The sequence below is a fragment of the Girardinichthys multiradiatus genome, chromosome 7 (assembly GCF_021462225.1).
Source record: "Girardinichthys multiradiatus isolate DD_20200921_A chromosome 7, DD_fGirMul_XY1, whole genome shotgun sequence".
In the NCBI taxonomy this organism is placed as follows: Eukaryota; Metazoa; Chordata; class Actinopteri; order Cyprinodontiformes; family Goodeidae; genus Girardinichthys; species Girardinichthys multiradiatus.
In genome coordinates, this window is record NC_061800.1 from 24264775 (window position 1) to 24290530 (window position 25756).

General features: G+C 38.5%; 1 protein-coding gene across 1 annotated transcript; it reads right to left on the minus strand.

Moving 5' to 3' along the window:
- Positions 1-8885: 8885 nt before the first annotated feature.
- On the minus strand, positions 8886-24304 carry glra2 (glycine receptor, alpha 2). The gene is made up of 9 exons (XM_047371557.1): positions 23575-24304; positions 22832-22953; positions 18836-18903; positions 15965-16188; positions 14207-14289; positions 13975-14112; positions 13666-13880; positions 11933-12082; positions 8886-10056 (listed from the first exon to the last, which is right to left on the minus strand). Exons 1-9 carry the CDS (start codon positions 23658-23660, stop codon positions 9784-9786), a joined length of 1359 nt encoding a protein of 452 aa, XP_047227513.1. The 5' UTR covers positions 23661-24304; the 3' UTR covers positions 8886-9783.
- Between the last annotated feature and the right edge of the window lie 1452 nt (positions 24305-25756).

Below are 25756 nucleotides of genomic sequence, written 5' to 3' on the forward strand. Positions count from 1 at the left end.
AACCCCACTATGTTGAGAATTGAATTTGCTCAGCCTCTGTAGGTTTTCAGCTGTCCATTGTGCTTTGGCCGAGCGTTCAGCCCACGTCCGCTGGGTCACCTCCTGGGATTCACTGCCCTAATCGGATACTGTCGTGATTCTGCTCCCTGCTTATTCATTTTACATTCCTTTAGACCCCCTGTGTTAAAAAGCCACTTTAATATATTTGGCTGTTGCTTCTTCTGTGTGCTATTCTGCAGGGAATAAAGACTAAAGTTAAGGACAGGAGGTCGCGGCAGGGCAAATCTATATACATTTTCTGACTGGCTGTAGTTGCCCAAAAGCTTTTAGTGGTACTTTTCCCCCATGGTCAGAGTATTTCACTCTTCACTGATTTAATAAAAAAGCTGTTTCTGTTCTGATGTCGTGCAGACTAGCCTCACTGTAATGATATTTAACTCAATGCACAAGTTAGATACATAAGGTCAGAGGCAGCTTGACCAGTTTGGTTTCAAAGGACAATTTCAATTTGTATTATTCTCCAAATCACCATTTGCATTGTTTTTTTTTATTCGTAATTCCTGTAATTTATTTAATTGATGCTAATGCTGCTGTGAGTTAATGTGGTGCTAAACTCTAGTTTGCAGCATTAAGAGGTAACCAAACCTGGGCCACTCTGCATGCTGAACCACACATGGACATTGTCTTCTGCTCCTTTTATCCCACATATACAGGTCCTTCTCAAAATATTAGCATATTGTGATAAAGTTCATTATTTTCCATAATGTAATGATGAAAATTTTACATTCATATATTTTAGATTCATTGCACACTAACTGAAATATTTCAGGTCTTTTATTGTCTTAATACGGATGATTTTGGCATACAGCTCATGAAAACCCAAAATTCCTATCTCACAAAATTAGCATATTTCATCCGACCAATAAAAGAAAAGTGTTTTTAATACAAAAAACGTCAACCTTCAAATAATCATGTACAGTTATGCACTCAATACTTGGTTGGGAATCCTTTTGCAGAAATGACTGCTTCAATGCGGCGTGGCATGGAGGCAATCAGCCTGTGGCACTGCTGAGGTCTTATGGAGGCCCAGGATGCTTCGATAGCGGCCTTTAGCTCATCCAGAGTGTTGGGTCTTGAGTCTCTCAACGTTCTCTTCACAATATCCCACAGATTCTCTATGGGGTTCAGGTCAGGAGAGTTGGCAGGCCAATTGAACACAGTTATACCATGGTCAGTAAACCATTTACCAGTGGTTTTGGCACTGTGAGCAGGTGCCAGGTCGTGCTGAAAAATGAAATCTTCATCTCCATAAAGCTTTTCAGCAGATGGAATCATGAAGTGCTCCAAAATCTCCTGATAGCTAGCTGCATTGACCCTGCCCTTGATAAAACACAGTGGACCAACACCAGCAGCTGACACGGCACCCCAGACCATCACTGACTGTGGGTACTTGATACTGGACTTCTGGCATTTTGGCATTTCCTTCTCCCCAGTCTTCCTCCAGACTCTGGCACCTTGATTTCCGAATGACATGCAGAATTTGCTTTCATCCGAAAAAAGTACTTTGGACCACTGAGCAACAGTCCAGTGCTGCTTCTCTGCAGCCCAGGTCTGGGGAATGCGGCACCTGTAGCCCATTTCCTGCACACGCCTGTGCACGGTGGCTCTGGATGTTTCTACTCCAGACTCAGTCCACTGCTTCCGCAGGTCCCCCAAGGTCTGGAATCGGCCCTTCTCCACAATCTTCCTCAGGGTCCGGTCACCTCTTCTCGTTGTGCAGCGTTTTCTGCCACACTTTTTCCTTCCCACAGACTTCCCACTGAGGTGCCTTGATACAGCACTCTGGGAACAGCCTATTCGTTCAGAAATTTCTTTCTGTGTCTTACCCTCTTGCTTGAGGGTGTCAATAGTGGCCTTCTGGACAGCAGTCAGGTCGGCAGTCTTACCCATGATTGGGGTTTTGAGTGATGAACCAGGCTGGGAGTTTTAAAGGCCTCAGGAATCTTTTGCAGGTGTTTAGAGTTAACTCGTTGATTCAGATGATTAGGTTCATAGCTCATTTAGAGACCCTTTTAATGATATGCTAATTTTGTGAGATAGGAATTTTGGGTTTTCATGAGCTGTATGCCAAAATCATCCGTATTAAGAGAATAAAAGACCTGAAATATTTCAGTTAGTGTGCAATGAATCTAAAATATATGAATGTAAAATTTTCATCATGACATTATGGAAAATAATGAACTTTATCACAATATGCTAATATTTTGAGAAGGACCTGTACATAAAATGCTTCCAGCTCTTTTTCCATGTGATACAGTCACCTCTGTGACTTCAAACAATGAAGGATAGAGTTTAAATTTTTGCAGTAAACAAAGCTAGAAAATAGCCAGGGGGAAAACAGATCTCATGTGGAGAAGAAAATGTATCTGTATTGGTGTTTCCTTAATGTCCCGACTGCCATCCAAATAAAATATTTGGTTTGTTTTCCGATTATTGTCTGTTAACTTGTATTCACTCTGAATGGTGAGAGGATGCTGCAGGGTCTTCACCTGCTGAAATATCCCACCTTTCAGAGATAATAAAAAAAAGATTCCCAGTGTGACTCTGTGGAGTTGTTACAATCAGTTGGGATCTTATCTGTAATAAATACCATTCTGAATGATCTCTGCTTAAAGAAACAAATTAGATCTGACCGAACGTTAAGCTAGTTAGAGTTGGGCATGTTTTCCGCATGATGCAAGTACTCCCATCTCATAAATTACACAGCAGTTTATGCTGATATTTTTAGATATGTCTGCTTCCTACAGCCTAACATTTGCATTAAAAGGTAGAATATAATTTGTTATTTGTATTTAGCTTTATCCCTCTTCCTGTCAACTCGGACCAGTTTCCCTGTCTCTGCTGAAAAAAAGGCATCTCCACAGCATGACGCTTCCACCACCACATTTAGGGTAATGTGCAGAGTTTGTTTCTGCCCACACGTGAAAAGATACAATTTGGTCTTATTTGACCAAAGCTTCTCCCACATGTTTGATGTGTGCTCTACATTGCTTGTGGTTAACTGCAAACGAAACTTTTTGTGGCTTCTTCCAGCAATTACTTACTTCTTGCCACTCCTCCTTAATGACCATATTTGTGGAGAGCATAGTATCGTTCTTCTGCAGAGAGATTGTCCCAGCTGATTTGTGAATCTTTGCACATCACACAGTTGCCATGGGCCTCTTGGGTGCAGCTTGGTCAGAGTTGTAAAGGTTAATGCTATTTTTATACATTTTATATGGACAATTCTTCATTTAATTGTCATTTTTTGTTTTAAATATTGGAATATATCTTCTGTGTTACATGGAAAGTTATTGGTTGCATTGAAAGCTTTAAGAGTGGAGTTGCTAAATCAGTCAAGATTACAGTAATCTGCTTTGGAAATTACCTTATTCTGACTGAGTTGAAATCTCTAAACTGGCTCTTTTGTCCACCTTATGCAGGCACTGACTGCTCATAAGAGCTCCACAGAACCCTGCTTTGAAAAATCCCACCTTTAAAGTATGTTGGACACAGCGGACCAAAAAAAAGAAAGAATAACCAACCTGTCTATTTGATTTATTTAAAACGTCCTGGGAAATTGATTGATTGATTGATTGGAGATCTAACATAGAATCCTTCTGCCAGCATGTTTACGTCATTTTAAAATTTGATAAAAACCAATTTGCCATTCCATTTTCAGAATTTTGACCAAGACATGTTTGCATCTTACCAAGCTCCATTATTATTTGTCATGACAAAGTTTACCTCCATCATCCTATTGTTTTGATACAAATTGGACAAAAAATGATCTATGTAATTCAAGATGATAATTTTCAGGTTGTTTCCCTCATTTTATTAAACCAATATTAAAAATAATCATATTTTATCTGAATTGTCTGATTTAAAAGCAGAACAGTAACCAAGTAAAGGACACTCTTGCTACAAAGAAGTTAGTTTATGGAGCTAAATGAGAATGAGGACAAAAATAAAACTGATGCATCTGTGCAACAGCATAAAACATCAATGGACATATAGTGCCTAAAGACGATATTATCGTCTCTTTCACTTACCCTTATATTTCTGATAGAATATCACACTTGGAGTTCTGTGTTTTCAAGGAAATTTGAAATTTGTTACTTTGTTCATTCTTGCTCTGGAGAGCATTATCCGCTTTTATCTAATACATAGTGTGTATGGTCTATAAAAACGCATTTTGCACCAGAGATCTTTTATGACGTGAATAACTGAACAGAGCCGTTAGGTCACATCAGTTAAAAAGTGATGCTCCAAAACTGTCAGTTCTTCAGACTGTTCTTTGTTCTTCACCTGCCAGCTGGTATCGATCAAGATCACATGGTTTCCACTCTTGCTGACCCTGGGACTCACCGTGTCAGCCAAACAGAAACGGAAGTCATTAATTATACCTAAAACATATTGCTGATGTTCAGCGCTGCTGTGTAGAGGAGTCTGTGAGCAGAGAACTCCCATGGAACAGAAATTTAATCCATGTTAGGAACAAATTAATGCTTCTATATTTGCAGTATTTCATCCAAAAGCCTTTTCTTTATATTTTTATACATTTATGCCAAGGTTTAGGGTAAAATTATAGATGTATGCATTTATTTTTTGTGACTTTTAGATAAAATAAAATTTGGTACCACTACAGACAACAAACAACACGTAGAAGATGAATAATGCCATTTTAACATGCCAGGTTGTAAGAACTTGATAGCTTTCATACTAAAAAGTTATTCACATCAGTACAAAGGACCATTTACCTTAAGATACATTAGTCTTCCACAGCTGCACAGCTACCATGGATGTGCTTGAACCCATGTTACCAGAAGCTGCTACTCTTATACATATATTAAGTCAGGGTGACGAGGCAGAATTAGAATTTCATTTAGTTCAATATTTATGTTCAAGGATCAGAGCTACTACTGCTGAAACCATACACAAAGTGCTCTTAACAGCATTAATTTCCAGCGTTTCTCTCCTACCGGTCCTATCAGCAAATGTGCAGCTGCCATGGCAACCTTCTTTTCTAGCTTCTCCAAAACCTCAAAATGCACTCTAAAAAAACCTTATAAATGAGGAAAAGTAGGATTCACGTTAAACACAGTTACATGGTGGCGGTCCAAGCTATTTTTTTCTTTGTAAGTTGTTTAACTAGACCACCTGCCAAATGAAGCCTGGCATTTTAAAAGGCCTAATTAACTGGCTGCACGTTGGTGTAGATTCTTAGTAAGGCTCCTATAAGAGACACTACTGCTTCAAGTGATAAGTTTACCCCAAGTAATTGGTTTTAAAAGTCTTGTGTCTTGAGTATTAAAGTAGCAGATAGAAAGGGTAACGAAAGGCATCCCTGCAGCATAATGCTGCCAGTACCTTGATTAGCTGTGGGAATGGTGTGTTCAGGGAGTGTTTCTGCTATAGACAACGTTTTGCATGTAAGCACCTGTAAATTCTCCTTGTTTACTTTATTTTACTACAGTCTGTCTCCTTCTGTCATCTTACTACAGTCTGTCTCCTTCTGTCATCTTACTACAGTCTGTCTTCTTCTCAACTTACAATCATGACACTACATTGCTTGTGGAAAATTTAACTTGTTTTGCTTTTTTTAACCGTAGATTCCTATTTGCAACTTTTCCACCAAGCCAAGATTTGTGGAGATCAGGACTAACAATTTTCTTATTAACAGATTCACATCAGCTTGAAATGAATTCATTACATGTTAACAAACCATTAATTTAAATGCAGGTGCTTGGAAAAAACAAAACATCCAAATTATCCCACACAGTGGGCCCTGAGACCAGGATTAGGAAGCAAAGAACCAGTTTTTACTAGTTTTGTGTCAAGAGCGTTACCTTTCTAAATTAGAAAAAGAGATCAAAGGTTCACATTCACTGCATTTCAACTGGATGTTTACTGGATGTGTGGACGCCTACAAATTGTACTCTGTACAGTTTTTTCTCTGAGGCCTTCACAGAAGAGCTGCCTTTATACTGAGATTAACTATCTCACAGGTTGAAAAGGTTCCTTTTGAAAGTAACTGGTTGCACCACCCTTTATTTTTGTATAGTAGAGTAAAGGGGACTAATACCAATGCAAGCTATGTTTTTTAGATTTTAATTGTTTAAACATTTGGAGAACCATGTATCCTTTTCCTTTCATTTTACAATTATGCACTATTACTTCATTTTAGTGTTTATATCTGCACCACAAATGCAAAGGAAAGTCTCTGATGTCCTTCAATGAGCTTCTGAGTCTTAACCATACAGATTCCTTAGAGGTTTTCGGTTTGGATGCAATTATTTTTTGGGAACAGATGATAGGGACGTCAGTCACAGCTACTGGGTTGTGGTGTTCATGGAAAAAATGAACCAGGTGACATGTATTTAGGTCTGTGGAAATGATACCAGAGAACATGACTGTGGTCAACATTGCTCAATGCTCCAGCTGCTTGTGTATCAGTGTAGCATGCAATACAAAAGCAAGAAAGCTGCTCTTTCTCTGATAACACTGAAGGTCAGTCCAAGAAGTGATCAGTATCTTAGAAATAATTGCACATTGACAGCTGTCGAGCAGGAAATTACCACGATTTGCTGTGCATCCACCTCTAATTACAAAGGTGAGCGCACATTCGAGTGTTTAGCTGAGCAGAATCACCATCACCTGTCTACACAGACAAGAAGGACATCGTCAGAGGAGTCATCCTTTAGCCTGCCACAAGAGCACAGGAATGAACTATATATATACACTTATGGTAAAAGTGTTAGAGAATGTTTTCGTCCTTGTACAGTGTCTTGCAAAATCACACCTTTTGAACTTTTCCACATTTAGTCACATTACAACCACCAACATCAACATATTGTGTTGAGATTTCATGTGAGACACACACTGTTTAGTTAATTTGTCTCTCTAAATTGCCATTAGGAATTAGTGTGTGTGTGTGTGTGTGCACACGGCTGTTTGTCCTGTTGTGTTGCCCTGTGATTGGCAACCTGTCCAGGGTGTACATTGCCTCTTTTATGACTGCTGGATATTGGCACAATTGAATGATTTAGATCAAAGCATATCCATGTGATAGAATGGTCCAGTCAAAGCTCTGGCAAAGTTGTTGAAGACATATTCTAAAACACTTGCTGCTGTAACTGCAGCAAAGGTATTGACTTAGGAGGGCTGAAAACAAATGCACACCAAACTTTTTATATCTTTATGTAAAAAGAAAAGGTGCAAACCCTGCACAATTTGGCACAGACTTCTTTTGCCTTTAGTTGGTCTACCTCATAAAATCCCTAGAAACTTTATTAGGACTCATGGTTGGAACGAGACAGAATGTGAGAGTTTGATAGATGTGATTCCTTTTGCAAGGATCTCTAGGAAAGGGAAATAATCTAGAACACAGTTTCTACTACTGTTTTATCCTTTGTAACACTAAATTCGTATTTTGTTCAGATTTTTGGTTAATATGAATAACTGAGGGTTATTTTTTCTACATTGTTTCCTCATCTCGATTTGCCAGTCAGCCAGTAGTCCAACACAAAGTGACAGAATCTTTGAACTACAGTGTGAAGTCCATTATCGTCACACATTCTTTGGATACTCGCTGTCAGATCATATCTTCGTCACCCCAGGCCACCCAGTGATCCATGGCTCATGTCATCACCCTGACTTATTGGCTTAGAGAGATGAAGAAAGAGTCTTTTCCATATTCCTTCATATGGTTCGCTACCTAGCTCCTCTGACCAAATAATAATAATGATAAAAGCATTACATTTTTCCCTGAAAAGAATAGTTCATAATTTTCAAGGTGAGGTTAACAATTTATTAATAGGAAATATCTTACATTCAGTAGATTATTCTCTCAACATTTTTATTTGGCCCTGGAGGCTTGAGATCACAGTCTAAGATGACCAAGGTCTACCATCTTAAAACAGTTTATGCAAACACTTTTTTTATGAATGTCTGCTGTTGCCGTGTTTGCGCTGGGCAGTTATTTACACAGAGACTTGTAAAGAACTTAAACATTTCGCAGGTATTTAAATACTTATTTCCCCCACTGTATGTAGATGCTCCGAGGATGCAGGATATTTCAGAAACTGATTTTTTGGGTATGAAACAGTGCTGTATACTAATAGACGTTTGATATCAAAACTATATCAATGTAAACCTGCGAGTGGATCATTCTACACACACTTTGCCAACTGAGGATTTTAGGGGTTCTGGTTCTATGTCTCCAATAAACAGCATCTACCAGCAGAAGGTCACCTTGGGTTATCCTGGTTCTAGCAGCGGTTCTGTCCTTTAGACATGTGCTTTGTGTATTTTGGGATATTTTTGTCTGATCTTTTCTTGCTATATGCTGAGGAGAAATTCCCATTTTATGCACATTTGGCTGATAATAAAGCATCTTATCTGAGGGTGCTATGACAGTTATATACTGTAGGTAAGATATAAACTCCTGATAACCATCTAACAAAACCTCACTTTAACTCTAAACTACACCTTTAAATTTTCAGTTATTTGTCTATTAATATGTGTTTGGGTATCCTCTTTTTTACTCAGTACAGAATAGAACAGAAATATCCTTTATTTCTATTACAGGCTGCGTTCATTGCTTGCCTCCTGAAAGATTCTAGGAGATGGTAAAGTAAATATGGTGCAGTCAATTTTATTGATTCACAGGTCAGTGAATAATCTTCCTTCATGAATAGCATTTAAGAAAAGGTTTTTTTTTTCCAGGAGTGCAATTGCCATTAGCTACTCTATACTGTGAATGTTCAATGTAGATCTGTCCTTCATTGCTGATTGCATCCACAAATACTCAAAGTGAAGGAAAATAGTCTGCAATGGAAGCTGAATAAGTTTACACAAAGATTTAATTTTATAAACAGAACCTTCGAGTCATTACAATAAATATTTCATCTAGCTAAATCTACAAAACCGAGTACCAAATATACCTGGAGTAAATCCCTGGTGTATAATAAATATGCATATGACAACACAGAATAATGTACAATCAGAGTTATACAGTTGTTTAAAAATCAGCCCGTGACAGCTTATTTAATAGAGAAATTAAAAACACGTGAACAAAACTCACAATTTTTTGTGACATCAGTTATCTGTGAATACTTGCTAGATAGAGGTGTGAAAAAAATACAAGAGCTAACCACTTCATCCAATCCAAATCTAACATCTAAGGCTTCAGGTTTTTCATTGAAAGGGAATCTCCAGATCCCTATCCTAGATTTCCATCTCCTTTCTTCACAGCCGTACCTGAGACATGTGCCGCTCCTTACATTTCTAATATGCATACATGCTCTGCTTGCTTAGAACTTATTCTGGACAGAGAGAATAAGGTGTCAAAACAATAGTGCACTATGAAACAGTTTGAACATCATTGATAGGAAATTTTGCATCAAAAAAATCTTAGCTATAGTCACAAATCCATGGAATGTTTCCTTGGTTGTAGAGATGCCAGAGCAGGTTTATTTAAGGGGCGTTTTGGTCCGTCTTCTTCAGTGACTTACTCTTAATCAGATACTACACACAACTACATGAACAAACAAAGCATCTGGGTCTCAAGAACCTTCACATGATCAGATAAATGAGCATTTTCTCTTTATAATCCTTGAACATTGTACATTATCCCTGAAAAACCACCACCATTGTTGCCATCGTGCCTCTCAGCACAGTTTCCCGAGCATTTCTCAATCTGAGAAATGGAAAATGCAACGTTATCAGCTGAGGGTTAAGTCGTTACTGTTTGTGGACATCTTCATGTCGGAAGATCTTATATGTGATCCAGTAGAAGACGTTGAAGATCAGAAAAGCCAGGGGAAAGGCCGCCCTGGAGATCGTGTCTATCCTCTTGGCTCTGTCTACAAACGTTTTCCTCATAGCATCTATGTCCTTTGGAGTTGAAGGCTGGGGGTTCGGAGGAGGAACCGCATTCTTAACAGCCGAGCCGTCCTTTGTTGGCATGCACTGATTCATGTTGTACCCAGTGAAATTAAAGCGGCCTTCATCCTCCTGTAAAACAAGTGAATATCGGTATGATATATGTTCTACAACAGCTCAAATGTAATGCTTTGCGTCTCAGTGGCCAGAGGCATGCAGTTCTGTAGTACAGTGATTATACATGAATGTTAATCACAAGATATTACAAACCTTACTAAATTAATTAGAATTCATAGGATAACCACATGCACTTTAATGAAAAAGCAATGTATGACTGCTGCAGGGGTTGAATCTTAATTTCAGTGAAATGAAAAAAGTGCACCACCTCTTCCATTTCCTGTTTACCTGCAACTTTCTGCAGTCGTACTAAAACACAGAACTGAGGCTGAAGGGCATTTCAGTAGCTTTGCAGTAACTGCATACACTCAGAGCTTACTTTCAATGTTTTTCTATAACAAAATCAACCCTCTTTCATAGCCAATTCACAAGTTTTACATTGTCATAGGATTAATTTTCAACAGCTGCGTGAACTGGACACACTCACCATTAAGCCTCACTGATTTTAGATCACTATACAGTATTTTCAAGTTTTGAATTTGGCATTTTAGTTCTAAAGCGTTGAATCCGCATACAACTGATAAGAGCTCAGGTTAACAGTGTAAATCCTTTTTTTTAACTATATGTTGAAAATTATAATGCTCCAATGAAGAAATGTAGGGATTTTAGCCACTGTAACAGTTTCTTAGGGTTAAGGTATGTGTGTTGGTTTATCTAAAAACACATAGTATGTGGGTCTAAACATGAAGAAATTTGCTATGTTTGATTATCAGAACTATTTTAAGGAGGTGAGGTCTACTTCTTTATGTCATCAGGACACTTTTTGAGTTATACGTTTTGGCAAACTCTAATGGGGCTGTCCTGTGCCTTTTAGTACAGTGTCTGTCTACATTTGGTGCAGATCTATAGTGTGGATGTACTCCACGCTTGAACTTGAACATCATTAAGTTGAAATAGTGTAGATATGGTAATTGTAACTTTACAGTAAGGTCTTTGAAACTAAACGCACCATCAGTATGAAGAAAAGCTCAATGCTTAGAAGTTTACTGTTTTCTTGTTATTAGCTCCCCCTAATGTTCAACCTGCACCAAACTTTGTCAATAGCCTTTTATTTACCTAATAAAGAAAGACATACAATTGCAAGCAAAATTTATAAAGAATTAATTAAAAATAAATAAATAAAATATTGAAGATACACTCCTTGTTAAAACATTCTAAAAATATTCTCAGATCTTGAAGAATCAACATGTTTTCATACCCCTAGATGACAGAGTTTTGACAAAGATTTTTTATAAAAGATCATTTTCATCATTTTCATGTGTATTTAATATGGTATTTCACACAAATACATGTGGTAATTCCAACAATATTTGACGATTTTATAGTAATGGCCCAAAAAAGGCCAAAGAATCTCATGGTGATCATACTAACTGAATTAGAGAGTGCTAGTTTTAATGTCCAACTTCAGAAAAGTAGTGACACTTTTTGAGCATTAGTTAGAGTAAATCAAATGTTTAGGCTTATTCAAGGAATATGTCCTGAAAATCACACACAATATCTTTTGTGATTTATTCAAAATATCTGATTAGGGCCTTTGCTCATAAGTCATAGACTGCTGGAGATAGGCACCAGCTCCTCCGTGACCCACAATGGAAGATGCGGTAGAAACTGACTGACTAAAATAAACAAATAAAACGGGCCGGTATTTCTGTTGCAGAATCATTCATGGAGCCTTGTTGAAGCCGCTTTCAAAATACTTTGTTTCTTGCTTTTTGAAGGTTTATTTGGTATGTAGATGGAGGAGAAGACCGAGTCACAAAGTCACACTAGTGTGCTCAAAAAGTGTCCTCCTATCCAAACAGCAACCTTGTGAAAATCTTTGAAACTTTACCTTGTGATTCCTTCTTTGTCTTCGCCTCAGGCGGAGGAACTCTTTCTGTTGCCTGGAGACAAAATTAACCCCTGCATATTCTAGCAATGCAGCAAATACAAAGAGCAGACACACAGCCATCCAGATATCAATGGCTTTCACGTACGAGACCTGAGAGACAAAACAGATTTTCTTTGTTAGACCCAACAAGATGACAGCATCAACTTACATTTCCAATACAGCATGAATTTCTGATTTCCCTTGAAACTCTGACCCAGTTCTGAAATTTAAGCCAGAGTCTTCTTTATTTATTCACTTGATGTGTTTGTTAGTTAAGTGTGACATTCAACTGAAAGGAAATATTACTGTGTGTTTCTCAGTTGCTCAGTTGCTGTTAATGTCAGTGTTAGACTGGCTTTGAACAATAAGGACTAATCAGTTGTACTTTTAGGGATAAATTTGATCTATTATTTTTAAAAAGTCAAGAATTGAAGTTTGCCAACATTTCCTTCCTATCCCTGAGACCTCACCTCTTCATGACATCTGATTAGCATGAGGAGAAAACAACTCAGCTGTCTGAGGCCACATAAAGGCTCATCCAGTTATTCTTTCCATGAGTCAAAGCTCTCAAAAGCGTCTCTTGAAATATTTACCAGTGTGTGTGTGTGGTTTTTATATTTTTCATGACGGCGGCTGCAGCTTTTGATAATGATGAGATTGATTGATTGTTAAGATCCGACTTTATGTGCCTGAAGGACTCTTCACAAGGAGTGTGTGGCTGTTTTCCATAATTGAAAATAAACATTTGCAATCTCATTCTGCTGTTGGTAATGCATGCATGTTCTCTGTGACAAACATGCAAAAGCAATTGTGTTGTTGACTTCAGGGTACATTGGATGAGTAGTTCTACTGTTATGGTCTTGCGTATGATTAACGATATCTATGCTAGTTTGTGGTAGCCTGTCATTTGAATAGACTATATATTTATTTTAATTTTTTTCTATGTGCCATTTAGAGCGGATTTGTGTTTGAGTTATGAATCAGAGCTTTTGAAATATTGCGGTCATAGCTTTGCTTTAGGACTGCCACCTACTTACACTTAATTATGTTGCCAAAACAAAGAGAGAAATGTGGTGAATGCAACTGATCTATGTTGATCAGAGAAGCAGTCAAGAGGCTGACTCTAGAGAAGGCAGACTTTGAAGGAGCTGCAGTTATCCACTGCTCAAAGGAGCAAGAGTGGGGGTTAGACATCTGTTTATAGGACAACCTTTACTTGTAAACTAAATAACAATGGCCTTTATGGAGAAGTGACAAGAAGAAAGCCACAATAAGCCACTTGCCATTTGCCACAGCCATGTAGGGAACACAGCAAACATATGGAAGAAGGTTCTCTAGTAGGATAACACCAAAGCTGAACTTTTCAGCCCTAAATGCAAAACCCTATGTGTGGTGAAAAACTAACATGGACATGAACACACTATCCCTACCATAAAACATGGTTATGGCAGTAACATGCTATGGGGATGCTTCTCCTAAGCTGGTTAGAGTTTATGGGAAGACAAATGGAGCTAAATGCAGAGCACTGACTTCAAGTAGTATGAAAGCAAGACAATGTTCTACTGCAAGATGTTCTACTATGAGATTGTATGTACTTCAGAGTGACTGGTAAAAAGATTTTGCACTAAGCACTAAAGTTTAGGATCTGCCATCCTGTTTTTTTACTTGTGATGGTCAAAGAGAAAAATAATTACCTTTGGAAGAGAAGCTCTAGAGCCAGAGCTTTGAGTGGTCATCGTAAGCACAGTGGTGATTCCCAGTGCCACTCTGGCAGGAGCAGCATCCATATTTATCCAAAAAGACACCCATGAGAGTATAACGATAAGGAGAGAAGGAATGTACATCTGGATCAGGTAGTAGCCCATCTGTCGTTCCAGGTGGAATTTAACTTCGATGCAGGTGAATTTACCTTCATCATGGGAACAAATGCAATTCATATGTAAACCTGGTAGAGAGGTTAGCTTAATTAAACATGGGTAGGGTGTGTCTAATTGTCTGCTGACCAGTGTTGTAATGTTTAGTGCAGTAACCCAATTCCTTCTCCTCCCTCATAATGAACTGAGGCAGGGTGAGTCCCTCTGACACCTGCACTGCGCCGTTCTCCATCCACTCAAAAATCAAATCATTCATGGTGTAGCCAACTGAAGATAAGAAATAAAAGGAGGAGTTTAGATAGAGAACAGATTTTCCACCCAGAAAGTGCAGAAAAAACACCTGAAAAACATCAGTGCTCACAACTTTCCAGCTGCATTGTACAGGTTTGTGCATCCATCGGAAAGTTTTTCAGATCCATTGGACAGGATAGAATGAGAGTCAACCTGTGATACGAGAGAAGGTCATGATATAAGACAAAGGGGGTTCAATAGAATATGTTTATGAAACCTTGAACTACTGACTCATCACATGATTTGACAATAGATTGAAGAATCACATTACTGTCTGTACAGTTTTTGTAATCCCTGTATTGGGTCCAGGGAGAATCTCCAATGTATCTTGTAGGATTCCCTTCAACGGGTTCCCATCTCACTTTCATTACTGCAACATATTGTTTCAGTGATGCATTGTGGTCGGTAGTCTGCCCACCCTGTCATTTCTCCCCTCCGACTGAAGAGTGTGGTTAACCGCCTTTCATTTTTCTCGTTCACACACTCTACCTACACACCTGTGCACCACTCAGCCCGGAGCTGCTCTCCAAATGGACTCAAAATTGATCTGCGGTACGTCGCATCTTTGCAGAAAGAAACTGAATGCTGCATGTTTCAAAGGTTGTATTGAAATGAGAGGTAGCCTGTTTATAAATCTTGTACCTGGACTATGTTTACAGTTACAGCTGCAAGACCCTTTAAATGTCACACATTGTGTAGTCTCTAAGCTAAGCTGTGCTTGGAGGCATAAAAGAAGAATAAAATCTTCTTTCCTTTAGATTTTCATTCAGAGCCCCTGAGATAAGCTTGCCTTTTTTCAATCTGAGTTCCTTTCTATGAAAGAATAATAAGAAAACAATCTGTCTTGCCTTAGAAATCCACTGATGTTCAACATATTAGAGTATTTCAAAGGAGTGAATATGGATAAAATCAATTTAAAATTGCATGCTTTAGATCGAGAGTCTTTGAAGTCTGAGGATGTTCAAGAAAAGCAGTAACTGAATGTATTCTGGTGAAATGTATGTTGTAGAGGTTTTGGTTTATAAAAGATTGGGATCTTTCACTATTTTATTTAGAACTCTAAAACTTTATGTTTTAGAAAGTAAGCATTGAGTGTATGCACCTACAACTTAAAGTAGTTGTAACTACTAACAATTTGTTTAGACATGAGAGGTGAAAATACCCAGAAATCCATTATAATGTCTAATTATGTCTAATGATTTCCCAAAATATCACTCGTATGATTCTGTTCTAAGATGGAGGGCCTTGCATGTGGCTTACAAGTTTTAATACTCCTTCAACCTTTCACATTTTGTCACATTACAACCACAGACTTCAATATATTTTGTTGGAAATGAATGTGATTGGCCAAGATAAAGTAGCTCATAAATGTGAAATGGACAATTTTGTTTTACAAAAACAAATCTGAAAAGCAATTTGTGCATTTGTTATTAGGCTGCTTGTGTCAATACTTTGTAGAACCACCTTTCAGCTCAAGTTTAAATCTCTAACAGTTTTGCACATGTAATTACATTTTTGCCCATTTCTCTTGAGAAATTAGCTCTCGCTCTGTCAAATTGGATCGAAAGAATCTATGAACATTACATGCCACATATTCTCAATTGGATTTAGATTTGGACTTTGACTGGGCTGTTCTGAAACATGAAGGTGAAACTCTAGCCCAGTCTCTAGTCTTTTGTTAATTTTACTCATAAAAGCCCTACAAGATTAATTGAAATCTGTGGTTGCAACATGGCAAAATTTGAAAAAGTTCAAAGGGTATCTATATTTGTGCAAGGCATTGCGCAGTACATTTACATTGCTAATATTTAAACATGCTTAACTTTACCTGATACTGTATAGCACAGTTCCATTATGGAAGATGCGCAGCAGCTTGTTGTCTGTGGTGACATCATGGAAGTTGGCCCCCTTCTCATTGGCAAAGAAAAGATCTGGCTTCCATATGGAGTCCAGCATGGACGGGTCCAGGTCGAGCGAGGAGTCTGGGTATGTACTGTAAGCCAGCCGTGGGTCATTCCACTTCTGCCGCAGAAAGATGTTCACTCTGTAATCCTGCAGAGACCACAAGCGGCTTTACATATTTTGCTGCGCAGCAATTTGGGGCTATAAAAAAATGCATGCTGATGATGGAAATATGAATTGCACATGTCATGTTTCATTATTACTTGTTTTCATCAAGTAAATGATACAATTACAGTGATAACTAGTTAGAGACATGAAAATATGTTTCTATGGGTTAGGGTTGATAAATAAGTCAATTTATTAAGCAAGCAGGTACAGGTATGTACTATCACTTAAACTATAATACTGTATGTAGATTTACACATTCTTACATTTACATAACAACTGTGATTACTTAATGTAAAATGTACACAGACACACAATACAAAATAATATATACAGTTCTGTTCAAAGGTTTACAGCTATCATTGTGATTTATTTGAATATTTTTTGAGTGGAATCATTTCTGAAAACTATATTTGGGTTCATACGTTTGTGGATACAGAGGATTTTTTACAGGCTCAAATATATACATACATTCCCCCAAACAATTATTGGTGTTTAAGGTTTAAAAATGTCTTTTAATTTATCGAGGTCAAAGCCTTTAAACTTCTCGTTACTGGTCATGATTGACTGCCGAAGATATTTTCTCATTACAGGCATGAAAAATATTGGTTTGTCCAATGCACCAAACGAATGGGAAATCTACGGATGTAAGAGAGTAACTATGAAGAACTGAAAATGTATATTATTCGGGAAAGTCTTTTTGGAGCTTTTTGTAAGCTGGAGTTTCCAAGATCATCAGTTCAAACATTTAAAGGTAAGTAGAAGTAATTTGCATGTGTCTTCGCTGTACCAAGTCTGGAAGAAGATCCAAAAATGAAATGAAATTGGTTGAGATGTTCTGGAACAACTCATGAACCAAGAAGGGTCAAAGCTTGTACGAAGAAAAAACTGCTAAAACATCAGTGTCATTGTCCACAGTGAAATGAGCTTAGCATCAACGTGGACTGTGAGAGTGTAATGCTCCGGCAGCGGTCAACATTGACAAACCAAACGCCTTCTGAAGAATGTTTTTGGGTCAGATGAGACAAAGAGTGAGTAGTTTGGCAACAATGTCAACGTCAAAGAATACTGTGGCAGCATCATGCTGTGGAGCTGTTTTGCTGCCAATGCACTTTGCATTGTACAAAGTGAATGGCGTAATAAAGAAGCAGGATTACCTCCTAATTCTTAAGCTACACCTAAAATGAACAGCTAGATGGTTGGAGTTTGGAATCATTTAGATATTCCAACAAGACAATGGTCCAATGGCCAGGACTTCAACCCTTTTGACAATTTGCAGACAATGCCTAAAAGCTCAGCCTGTCCCAGAATATCAGTCAAATTAAAATGGCTCCACCATTTCTGATAGAAAGAGTAATCCACCTGTCTCTAATTTAATCTCTAAGAGTGGTCAAAGATCCAGCCATAAAGGCTTGTTGATGTCTACAAAACCCACGTGGTTAGGGTGCAACATTTACCTAAATATTAATGACAGTATATGTTTATGTTTGAGCCTATACGTTTAGTTTCAACATAGTGTGGATAGGAATAACTTTCAACTTGTACCCAGTTATTATTTTTAAAGATCATTAGGATTATTTGTTAAATAATGATTCCATTCAGGATAAAGAACAGTTCAAACATTTATCTGAAAGTCCAATATTATTATAAGATTCATGCAAATTTGCATGATTTATGTCGATCAAGCAAAAAAAAAAAAAAAAAAGAATCATAAAATAGATAAATTTCATATTAACGTGCACTTAGACTCTACTTTTAATTTGGTGAATTTTTACACTGTATTCCTTTTGTCACAATTTTGCAACATTGCAATTCAACACTGGACAATTTATGAAAAGATGATGAGTGAACATAATTCTGAATACATGTTTTGCAAAAACATCCATCATCTAGGTGTCTATAGACTCAATCATCCATGTCTGCTCATGATTAAATAGTGTAACAATTTGCCTTAAATTGACCCTTTTCATTGGTTTCCTGTCAGAATTAGCCTTTATAGAAGGTAAATAAATGATGGATTAGTGGAGCTGGATGAGTGGAGCTCTGATACTACTGTTAGCAGTATGAACTGTCAGAAAGCTCAGTTGCTCAGAGTAATTGATATGTCATGATGATGAAAAGCCCTTATGTTGTTTGACATTACATATGCATATTGGCGGCTCCAAGTATTTGCCATGCCTGTCTGAGGCTGTGTAATTCCCTGGCAGTCTCACGTCTTTCCGCTCCCTGCACAAATTAACATTTTCCATTTATTATCTAAGTAGTTATTATCTCTTATTATGCACCCTTTAATCTTGATTAGTTTGGATGTTCTCATAGATGCTATGTTTTCTCCCCTTGGACAGATTGATGCCTTAGTACACAGTTTGAAACCACACCCCCTGCCATCATTTATTGGCTACGTTCAAACCAAATCACTTGTTTGGGTTTGTTTGGGTTCAGACCTGAGCAAACATGTTTGCAAAGGGCCACATGGGGGCAGAAATCAATACTTCACCTCCCAATTGAATCAACGGTGCTTATAAAAAATGCATGGATTAAAGTAAAAAAACACAAAACGCTGGGTAAAAACAGAATGATTCAATCTTAACTCCAGAGAAGGGGTCAGGGCTTTGCACAACACTCTACTCACCATTGTAGTTTCTGCTATAGAACCAAAGCTGTTGATAAATATGTTGCAGATAACATTAACTGGTGGACCTGCAGGTTGAGGAATAAATAACACATTGACAAATTGGACAGGTAAGGTATCAATATAAAATCCAGAAGAACTCACCATCGTTGTCTCTGTGACAGAGCCAAAGCTGTTGATAAAAATATTGCATGTAATGTTTACAGGAGGACCTGTGAAATGGAATGACAATGACATGACAGGGGGAAAAAAGCCTTAAACCGCATGTTTCAGCAGGTAGTTTGGGGTGAGAGGGAATTGTGGACTGCTGCTTCGCTGTGTATTCAATCATGCATTAATACAACAAGCAACTGTATGTTATCTGGATGGTGGCATGTTGCAAGTTAAATTATATTTGCTTTTTTGGTTTAATGTTTCAAAAGAGCAATTAAAATCATACTTAACATCACTATGAGCATCAGCTTAATGATGTTTCTAATGATGTCTAATGGAGGTAATCCTTTCAGGGGTAATTTGTTGTTAACACATAGAATAGAGGATTCATGCACACAGCATCAAAGGCATGCAAACACTCAAAGTGGTGTGTCAGCTGAGGAGTGAATTATTTGATCAGCAAAACTTCCATAAACATGAAAAAACAGATGTTCTTATAATACATTGCCTTGCAAAAGTATTCACACCCCCATCACATTTTGTCACATTACAACCGCAGAGGTCAAAGTATTTTATTGGGATTCTCTGTCAAGGACCAATACAAGCACATAACTGTGAAGTAAGAGGAAATTTATACATGGCTTTAAAATTTGTCTTTTTATTCTTTTACAAATCCAAAAAGTGTGGCGTGCCTTTGTTTTCAGCCCTTCTGAGCCAGTGCTTCCTAATTCCTTTCTGCAGCTAAAGCTCAGTCAGATTGGATGAAAAGCATTCATGAACATATATTTTCAAGTCTTGCTCCAGATTCTTAATTGCATTTAGATCTGCACTTTGACTGGGCCCTTCCAACACATGCATTTTATTTTGATCTAAAACATTCTATTGACGTTCTAGGTGGACCTCCAGCCCATTCTCATTTATTTTGTAAGCTCTAACCTGTTTTCTTCCAGGACAGCCCTGTATTTATCCCTCCTTCTTCTCATTAGCTGTCGCTGCTGCAGAAAAAGGATCCCAACATCATGGTTCTGCCACCACCATGTTTCACTGTGGGGATAATGTAGTCTGGGTGGTGTGCAGTTAGTTTTATATCACACATAGCATTTTACATGTAGGCCACAGCGTTCAGTGTTGGTCTCATCTGACCAGAGCTCCACCTTCCAAATGTTTAACATGTCCCCTTCATGGGTTGTAGAAAACTTTAAATGGGACTTCTAATGACTTTCTTTAACAATGACTTTCTTCTTGCCTCTCTTCCATGAGGGCCAGATTTGCAAAGTGCACATTTAACAGTTATCCTGATTTTTCCACCTGAGCTCTGGATCTCTGCAGCTCCTCCAGAGTTACTGTGGACCTCTTAGCTGCTCCTCTGAATTATTCTCTGCTTTTTGGGCCTGTCAGCTTAGCTGAAGATTAAATTACAGACAGGTGGACTCTACTTGCTAATTAGGTGACTTCCAAACGCAATTGGATGTAGAGGATGTTATTTAGGGGTATTGGAGTAAAGGAGGCTGAATAAAAATACACACCATGTATCATTTTCCTTCTGTTTTTCAGAATTATGTACTATTGTACTCTATCACGTTAAATCCCAATAAATAATATTTTGTTGGTGGTTATAACATGAAATAAATGGAAACTGTGAATACTTTTGTAAAGGTGCTGTAAATAAGTTGGAGGTGATGATCAGAAAAAAATAGATCAATATGTCAAATTCAGCATACAATGAAGGAATTAATTTCCTTAACAAGCTCTTTTGTAATCAATTAAGGAAGTCATTACATTTCATAGTAAAATTTCATGCTTCAGTTCTAAACCATCAAATTAGCATTTTCTCTCCAAGAAGTGAGGGAAAGGCATAGGGTAGTATTTTCTCCACAGCAGCCTAAACTAAAATATATTTGCGAGACCTGCATTTAGAGTCACAGCAAACCTTTTTCCCCAGGCTGATAAGCCAAGTTGTAAGCTCTTCCCACTGCCATTCCCCCTGTGTTTTCCTCATCATTATTTCATGGTCCTCTGTATTAATATTTGCCTGTTTGTCAAGTTTCCACATTTTTACAGCAAAAAAATGGTAACTGGCAGCAGCTCCTCACAACAAACTCGGCAAGAAAATCTAGGTCAGCCCTTTCAGAACGCAGTTCCACACTCTTCAAAGTAGATCTACCAGGTTCATGAGCAAAAACTAACTGTATACAGCACAGCTGCTTTAATGTGGATTTGTTTGTTTTCTGCATGTAAGATGTGAAGATGTATGTGTTTAATACAGAGAGATCCCTGCTCTAACTTCCTTTCTGTGTCTTACATCAAACAATCAACAAACAACAAAGTTAAATCAGCAAAATGAATGTCTTATGGCTCATTATTACCTGAAAAAGAAACAATTCTTCTAATCATTTCACATCTATCACAGACATCTTAAAAATCCCCGATTTCCCCAACAGATGAAGCAGAGCATTTTTTTGTCAGCTACAAACTTTCATTCTTTTAATAGGAGTTTATGCAATACCCAAACACAATGTGGTGGATAATTGTCAAGAAGGAAAACATTTTTTTTTTCCCAAATAAAAATCTAAGAACTGCATTGTGCATTAGTATTTAACCATCCCGAGTTACCGCTTTGCAGGACCATCTTTTCTTGCACTTACAGCTGTCTCGGCATGTCTCTACCTGCTTTGCACATCTAAAAGCTGAATGATTTTCATATTGGCACAATAGCTAAAGCTCAGTAAGAATGAATGTTGTTGTCAACCATGTTTACGTCTTGACACAGACTCTTAATTGTTCTTAGGTCTGAACTCTGACTAGGCCATTAAAACATCAGCTTTTTTCTAAACCATTCCAATTTAGCTGTATAAACTCACACTGCAGTAAACCTCTCCACAACTTTATATCTGAGCCGTAGGATGTGTCCCTTGGTCTTCATGATGGTGGTTGATACACAAATGTTTACTAACAAACCTCTGGCCTTAAAAGAACAACTGCGTTCATGCTGGGATTTAATTACACACAGGTGGACTCTTATTTACTATTGGCAGTTGATTGTAACGAATATTACTGAGTGTCATTAGACTGAAAGGAGATGAATAAAAATGAACACCACAGTTTTTAGATTGCATGGTTTAAATTCCACCTCACAGTTATGTGCTACTATGTGTTGGTCTGTGACATAAAAATACCAATAAAAAAGTGCAATGCTCTGTTTGTGTTTCCCCTTCCTGTATTTACAGGCTGATTTACCTACTGGAGACCACAGGCTGTAACAAATTACATCCCACCTGACCCCAGGAGCGTAGACCTGATCTTAGCCCCCACAAGGGAAGCCTTACACTCAAAACCATTCCAGTGACAGAAGCTGTGTGTGTCCTCAGCATCACAGCAACAACAACAACAGAGGAGGTCGGTATAGTCTGCAGCCTAGCCACTGGGGCACCATCAATCTTCTGGCCTGTCATGGTGGCATCCCCGTCGGCTATGAGAACCAGTATCTTATTTCGGTGTTCTTGTGACATTTCTAGCTCCTGATTTTGATCTCACATTTAATAAAGGTGTATATTGAATTTGAGATAGTTTTCAGATAAAAAAAACCACCATTCGGTGGCATAATGGGGACTGTAATTAAATTTAAGCAAAGTCCTCACTGTTACTGTTAATTGGAGTAATTGATCGTTTCCATTGGGTTGCTAGAGGCCCAGTTCCTTGGCAACAGATACCATCCAGCACATAACTGGTTAAAAAGATTAGTTGTGTTTACACTTGCAGTGGCATTTCTGTGGCTATTTATAGTTCTCAAACTGTGGGAAGTGAGACGTGTGAGCATGAAGATTCATATGATTGCGAACAAACCTTTGAAATTGGGTCTAATTCGTGCGTCGTATCCGGACGTGCGACCCATGAGCGAGTCCAGAAAGTCTGATGGAGACATGTTGGAGGAGGACTTGGAATCGTACTCCTTGGCGTCCACAACTCTGGAAAGCACACATGGTAAAGGGGGGGGGGGGGGGGGGGGGGGCTCGATCAGAAATAAGTCACAGCTCAGAAAGCGGGAGTTAAACCTTATCTGTGTAGCCCAGCAGCTGCCTGGGAGTCAGGGGCGCTCACAGAAAACGTGTAAGTGCTCACACACATAGACACACACGCACACGCACGCTTATATTAAGCTATCAGATGTGATTTCCCTTCCAAGACAGGACTAATCTGTTGATAATACGAGATTCCCACTGAGATGCAGCAGCATGCAGGTGGGAGCTGCGAGAATTTTGCAGCGATGGCTCAGCTATTAATACGATTACGTGGGTAAATGTCACTCAGTGGTCATTTTAAACCGAGCACAAACAGGCCTACACGAATTAAAATTTTACTTGTTATTATTCTAAATGTTTCCACAAAACAAGATTAATTAAATAAATTACATCATTTTGTTATTTATTGGTTTATAATTTAGTTAGTTCAACAGTTAGGTTAAATTAGCTTAAAGTAAACAATTTAATTTAAATATTTTAATTAAGTACAGCGTTTTTCCCTTCAAAATAAAAATAATAATAAAACTCAGTCGCAGTGCAATGAACTCAAATAATCTAATTTCTTACCTAAAGTTGTTCATCTCCATGAAGTATGTGAGAAAAGCTGCCAAAACCTTAATGAAGGAGTGTTTCATTCCCGGTGGTTTCCCCATGTGCTTCACTTTTCTATTCTATTTCTTCCATATGGTTTACATCAGTCAAACACATAATCCAGACGGGGACAGCGGCGTTCTCCTCCTGACCAAGTCGTTGGGGTTCGGGCGGTCTCGGATCACGCAGAAACGCGGGAGACATTCCTCAACGCAGCCAGAGATCATAGCTCCGTTTCGCAAAAACTCCGATTCACAAAATCAGCCTGCCTGAATCGAAGGTGTGGAGAAACATCAGTCCTCCCGGCGGTCTGGAAAAAAAACAAAACCCCGTCGATGTTAACTCCAAGACGCGCCGACTTGCAGCTTCTCTTTGGGCGTTCTGATTGAGCTCTAAAAAGCCACGATCTGCTGCAGGCTTGCTGGTATCTATAAAGTAAAACCGTTTTCAGGTGAGAGGGGCTGTCAAGGAATGAGAGAGGAACGCCTTTTTTTTCCTTTTTCTTCTTTCATTTCAGCACTTGGACAGCTCCCGGGCTCCTTACGCGCAGGCGCAAGGCTTTTAAAAGTGACGAACGTGAGTTGAGTTTTAATAAATATAACAAAAGAGCGAGCTAATTACCAGAAATCTATATTTAGATTTTGCCTTCAGTTTATTCTTCATGGTGATCGATGTTTGCAGTTTTAATTGTTGGATTTCGTTCCTCCCTCATGTGATTACCTCGAAAGGGAAACTCTCAGTGCGCGCAGTCGCGTATTGGGGCTGAGCGTCTTTCTGCGGGGATATTTCGCGTTTTCAGGTCTAAGAAAGAACCAGAATTTTGGTAAATTGTTAGTAGGGATTCCATCGACTTCACTTACAGTCCTTATATTTAAAGGGTGAATTATGCATTGAATGGTGAATAATTGCTTCCAGGGTCTTCACAATAACACAAGATTGACTAGCTGCTCTGACTCCGCCCTTGGCTGTGTTTTTTACACACCGTGCATTTTTCCACTCCCCCATTCAAGTGTGCAGAGCCGGTCCAAGATTGTATAAGGCTTTTGGGGCCTACTCCCACCTCTCTCACCACCCCAAACTCTAACATTAAAAGAGGTGCATCTCATTATATAGGAAAATTATTTAGATTTAACATTATTTCCATAATTCATTTCAACAAGTAGAACTAAGATTATATGGATTCAATCCACACAGAATAATATATTTCAAACATTTATTTCCTATAATTTAGATTGTTATAGTTTACAGCCATAAAACGAAAAATTCAGGTTCTCAGAAAATTTGAAGGTTAAATAAGCTCAATATAGAAATGATTTCAATATACAAAATCTTGATCTACTGAAAAGTATGTTCTTGTACCTTGTACTATACAATATTTACACTCATTACTTGGTCTTGGATCACACTTTTTCTTTCTACTCATTTTCACTTAATATGCTTGGATACAGTAATCAGCTCCAAAAGGTCATGGAGCAATGACCTTCTGTGCCTTGACATCTTTGTGGAGGATATCATTGTGTTCTGACTGACAGTCCAGAGTGAAAGCCTTACACTGGAGCTCAATTAATTTGGACTGTTTACCTCTCGGGCTGCACGGTGGCGCAGTTGGTAGCACTGTTGCCTTGCAGCAAGAAGGTCCGACTCTTGGCTGGGGGTCTTTCTGCATGGAGTTTGCATGTTCTCCCCGTGCATGCGTGGGTTCTCACCGGGTACTCCGGCTTCCTCTCACAGTCCAAAAACATTACTGTTAGGTTAACTGGTCTCTCTAAATTGCCCTTAGGTGTGAATGAGTGTGTGTATGGTTGTTTGTATTGTATGTCTCTGTGTTGCCCTGTGATGGATTGCCAACCTGTTCAGGTTGTACCCTGCCTCTCGCCCGTAGACTGCTGGAGATAGGCACCGGCTTCCCTGTGACCCACTATGGAATAAGCGGTATAGAAGATGAATGAATGAATGTTTACCTCTCCACTCTTCCAGGAGAATGTTCCAGATGCTGGGACCTTGAACATCAAGTCAATACTTTTCACATGTAGCCCAAGTGAGACATTTCTGGCATTGTTCTGGTTCAGGAAGAGTTTAGCACATTGCTTCACAATGAAATCACAATGGCCATGACTTTGTGTTTGAAAGTAGGGAGGGCAAAACATGCCACAATTCA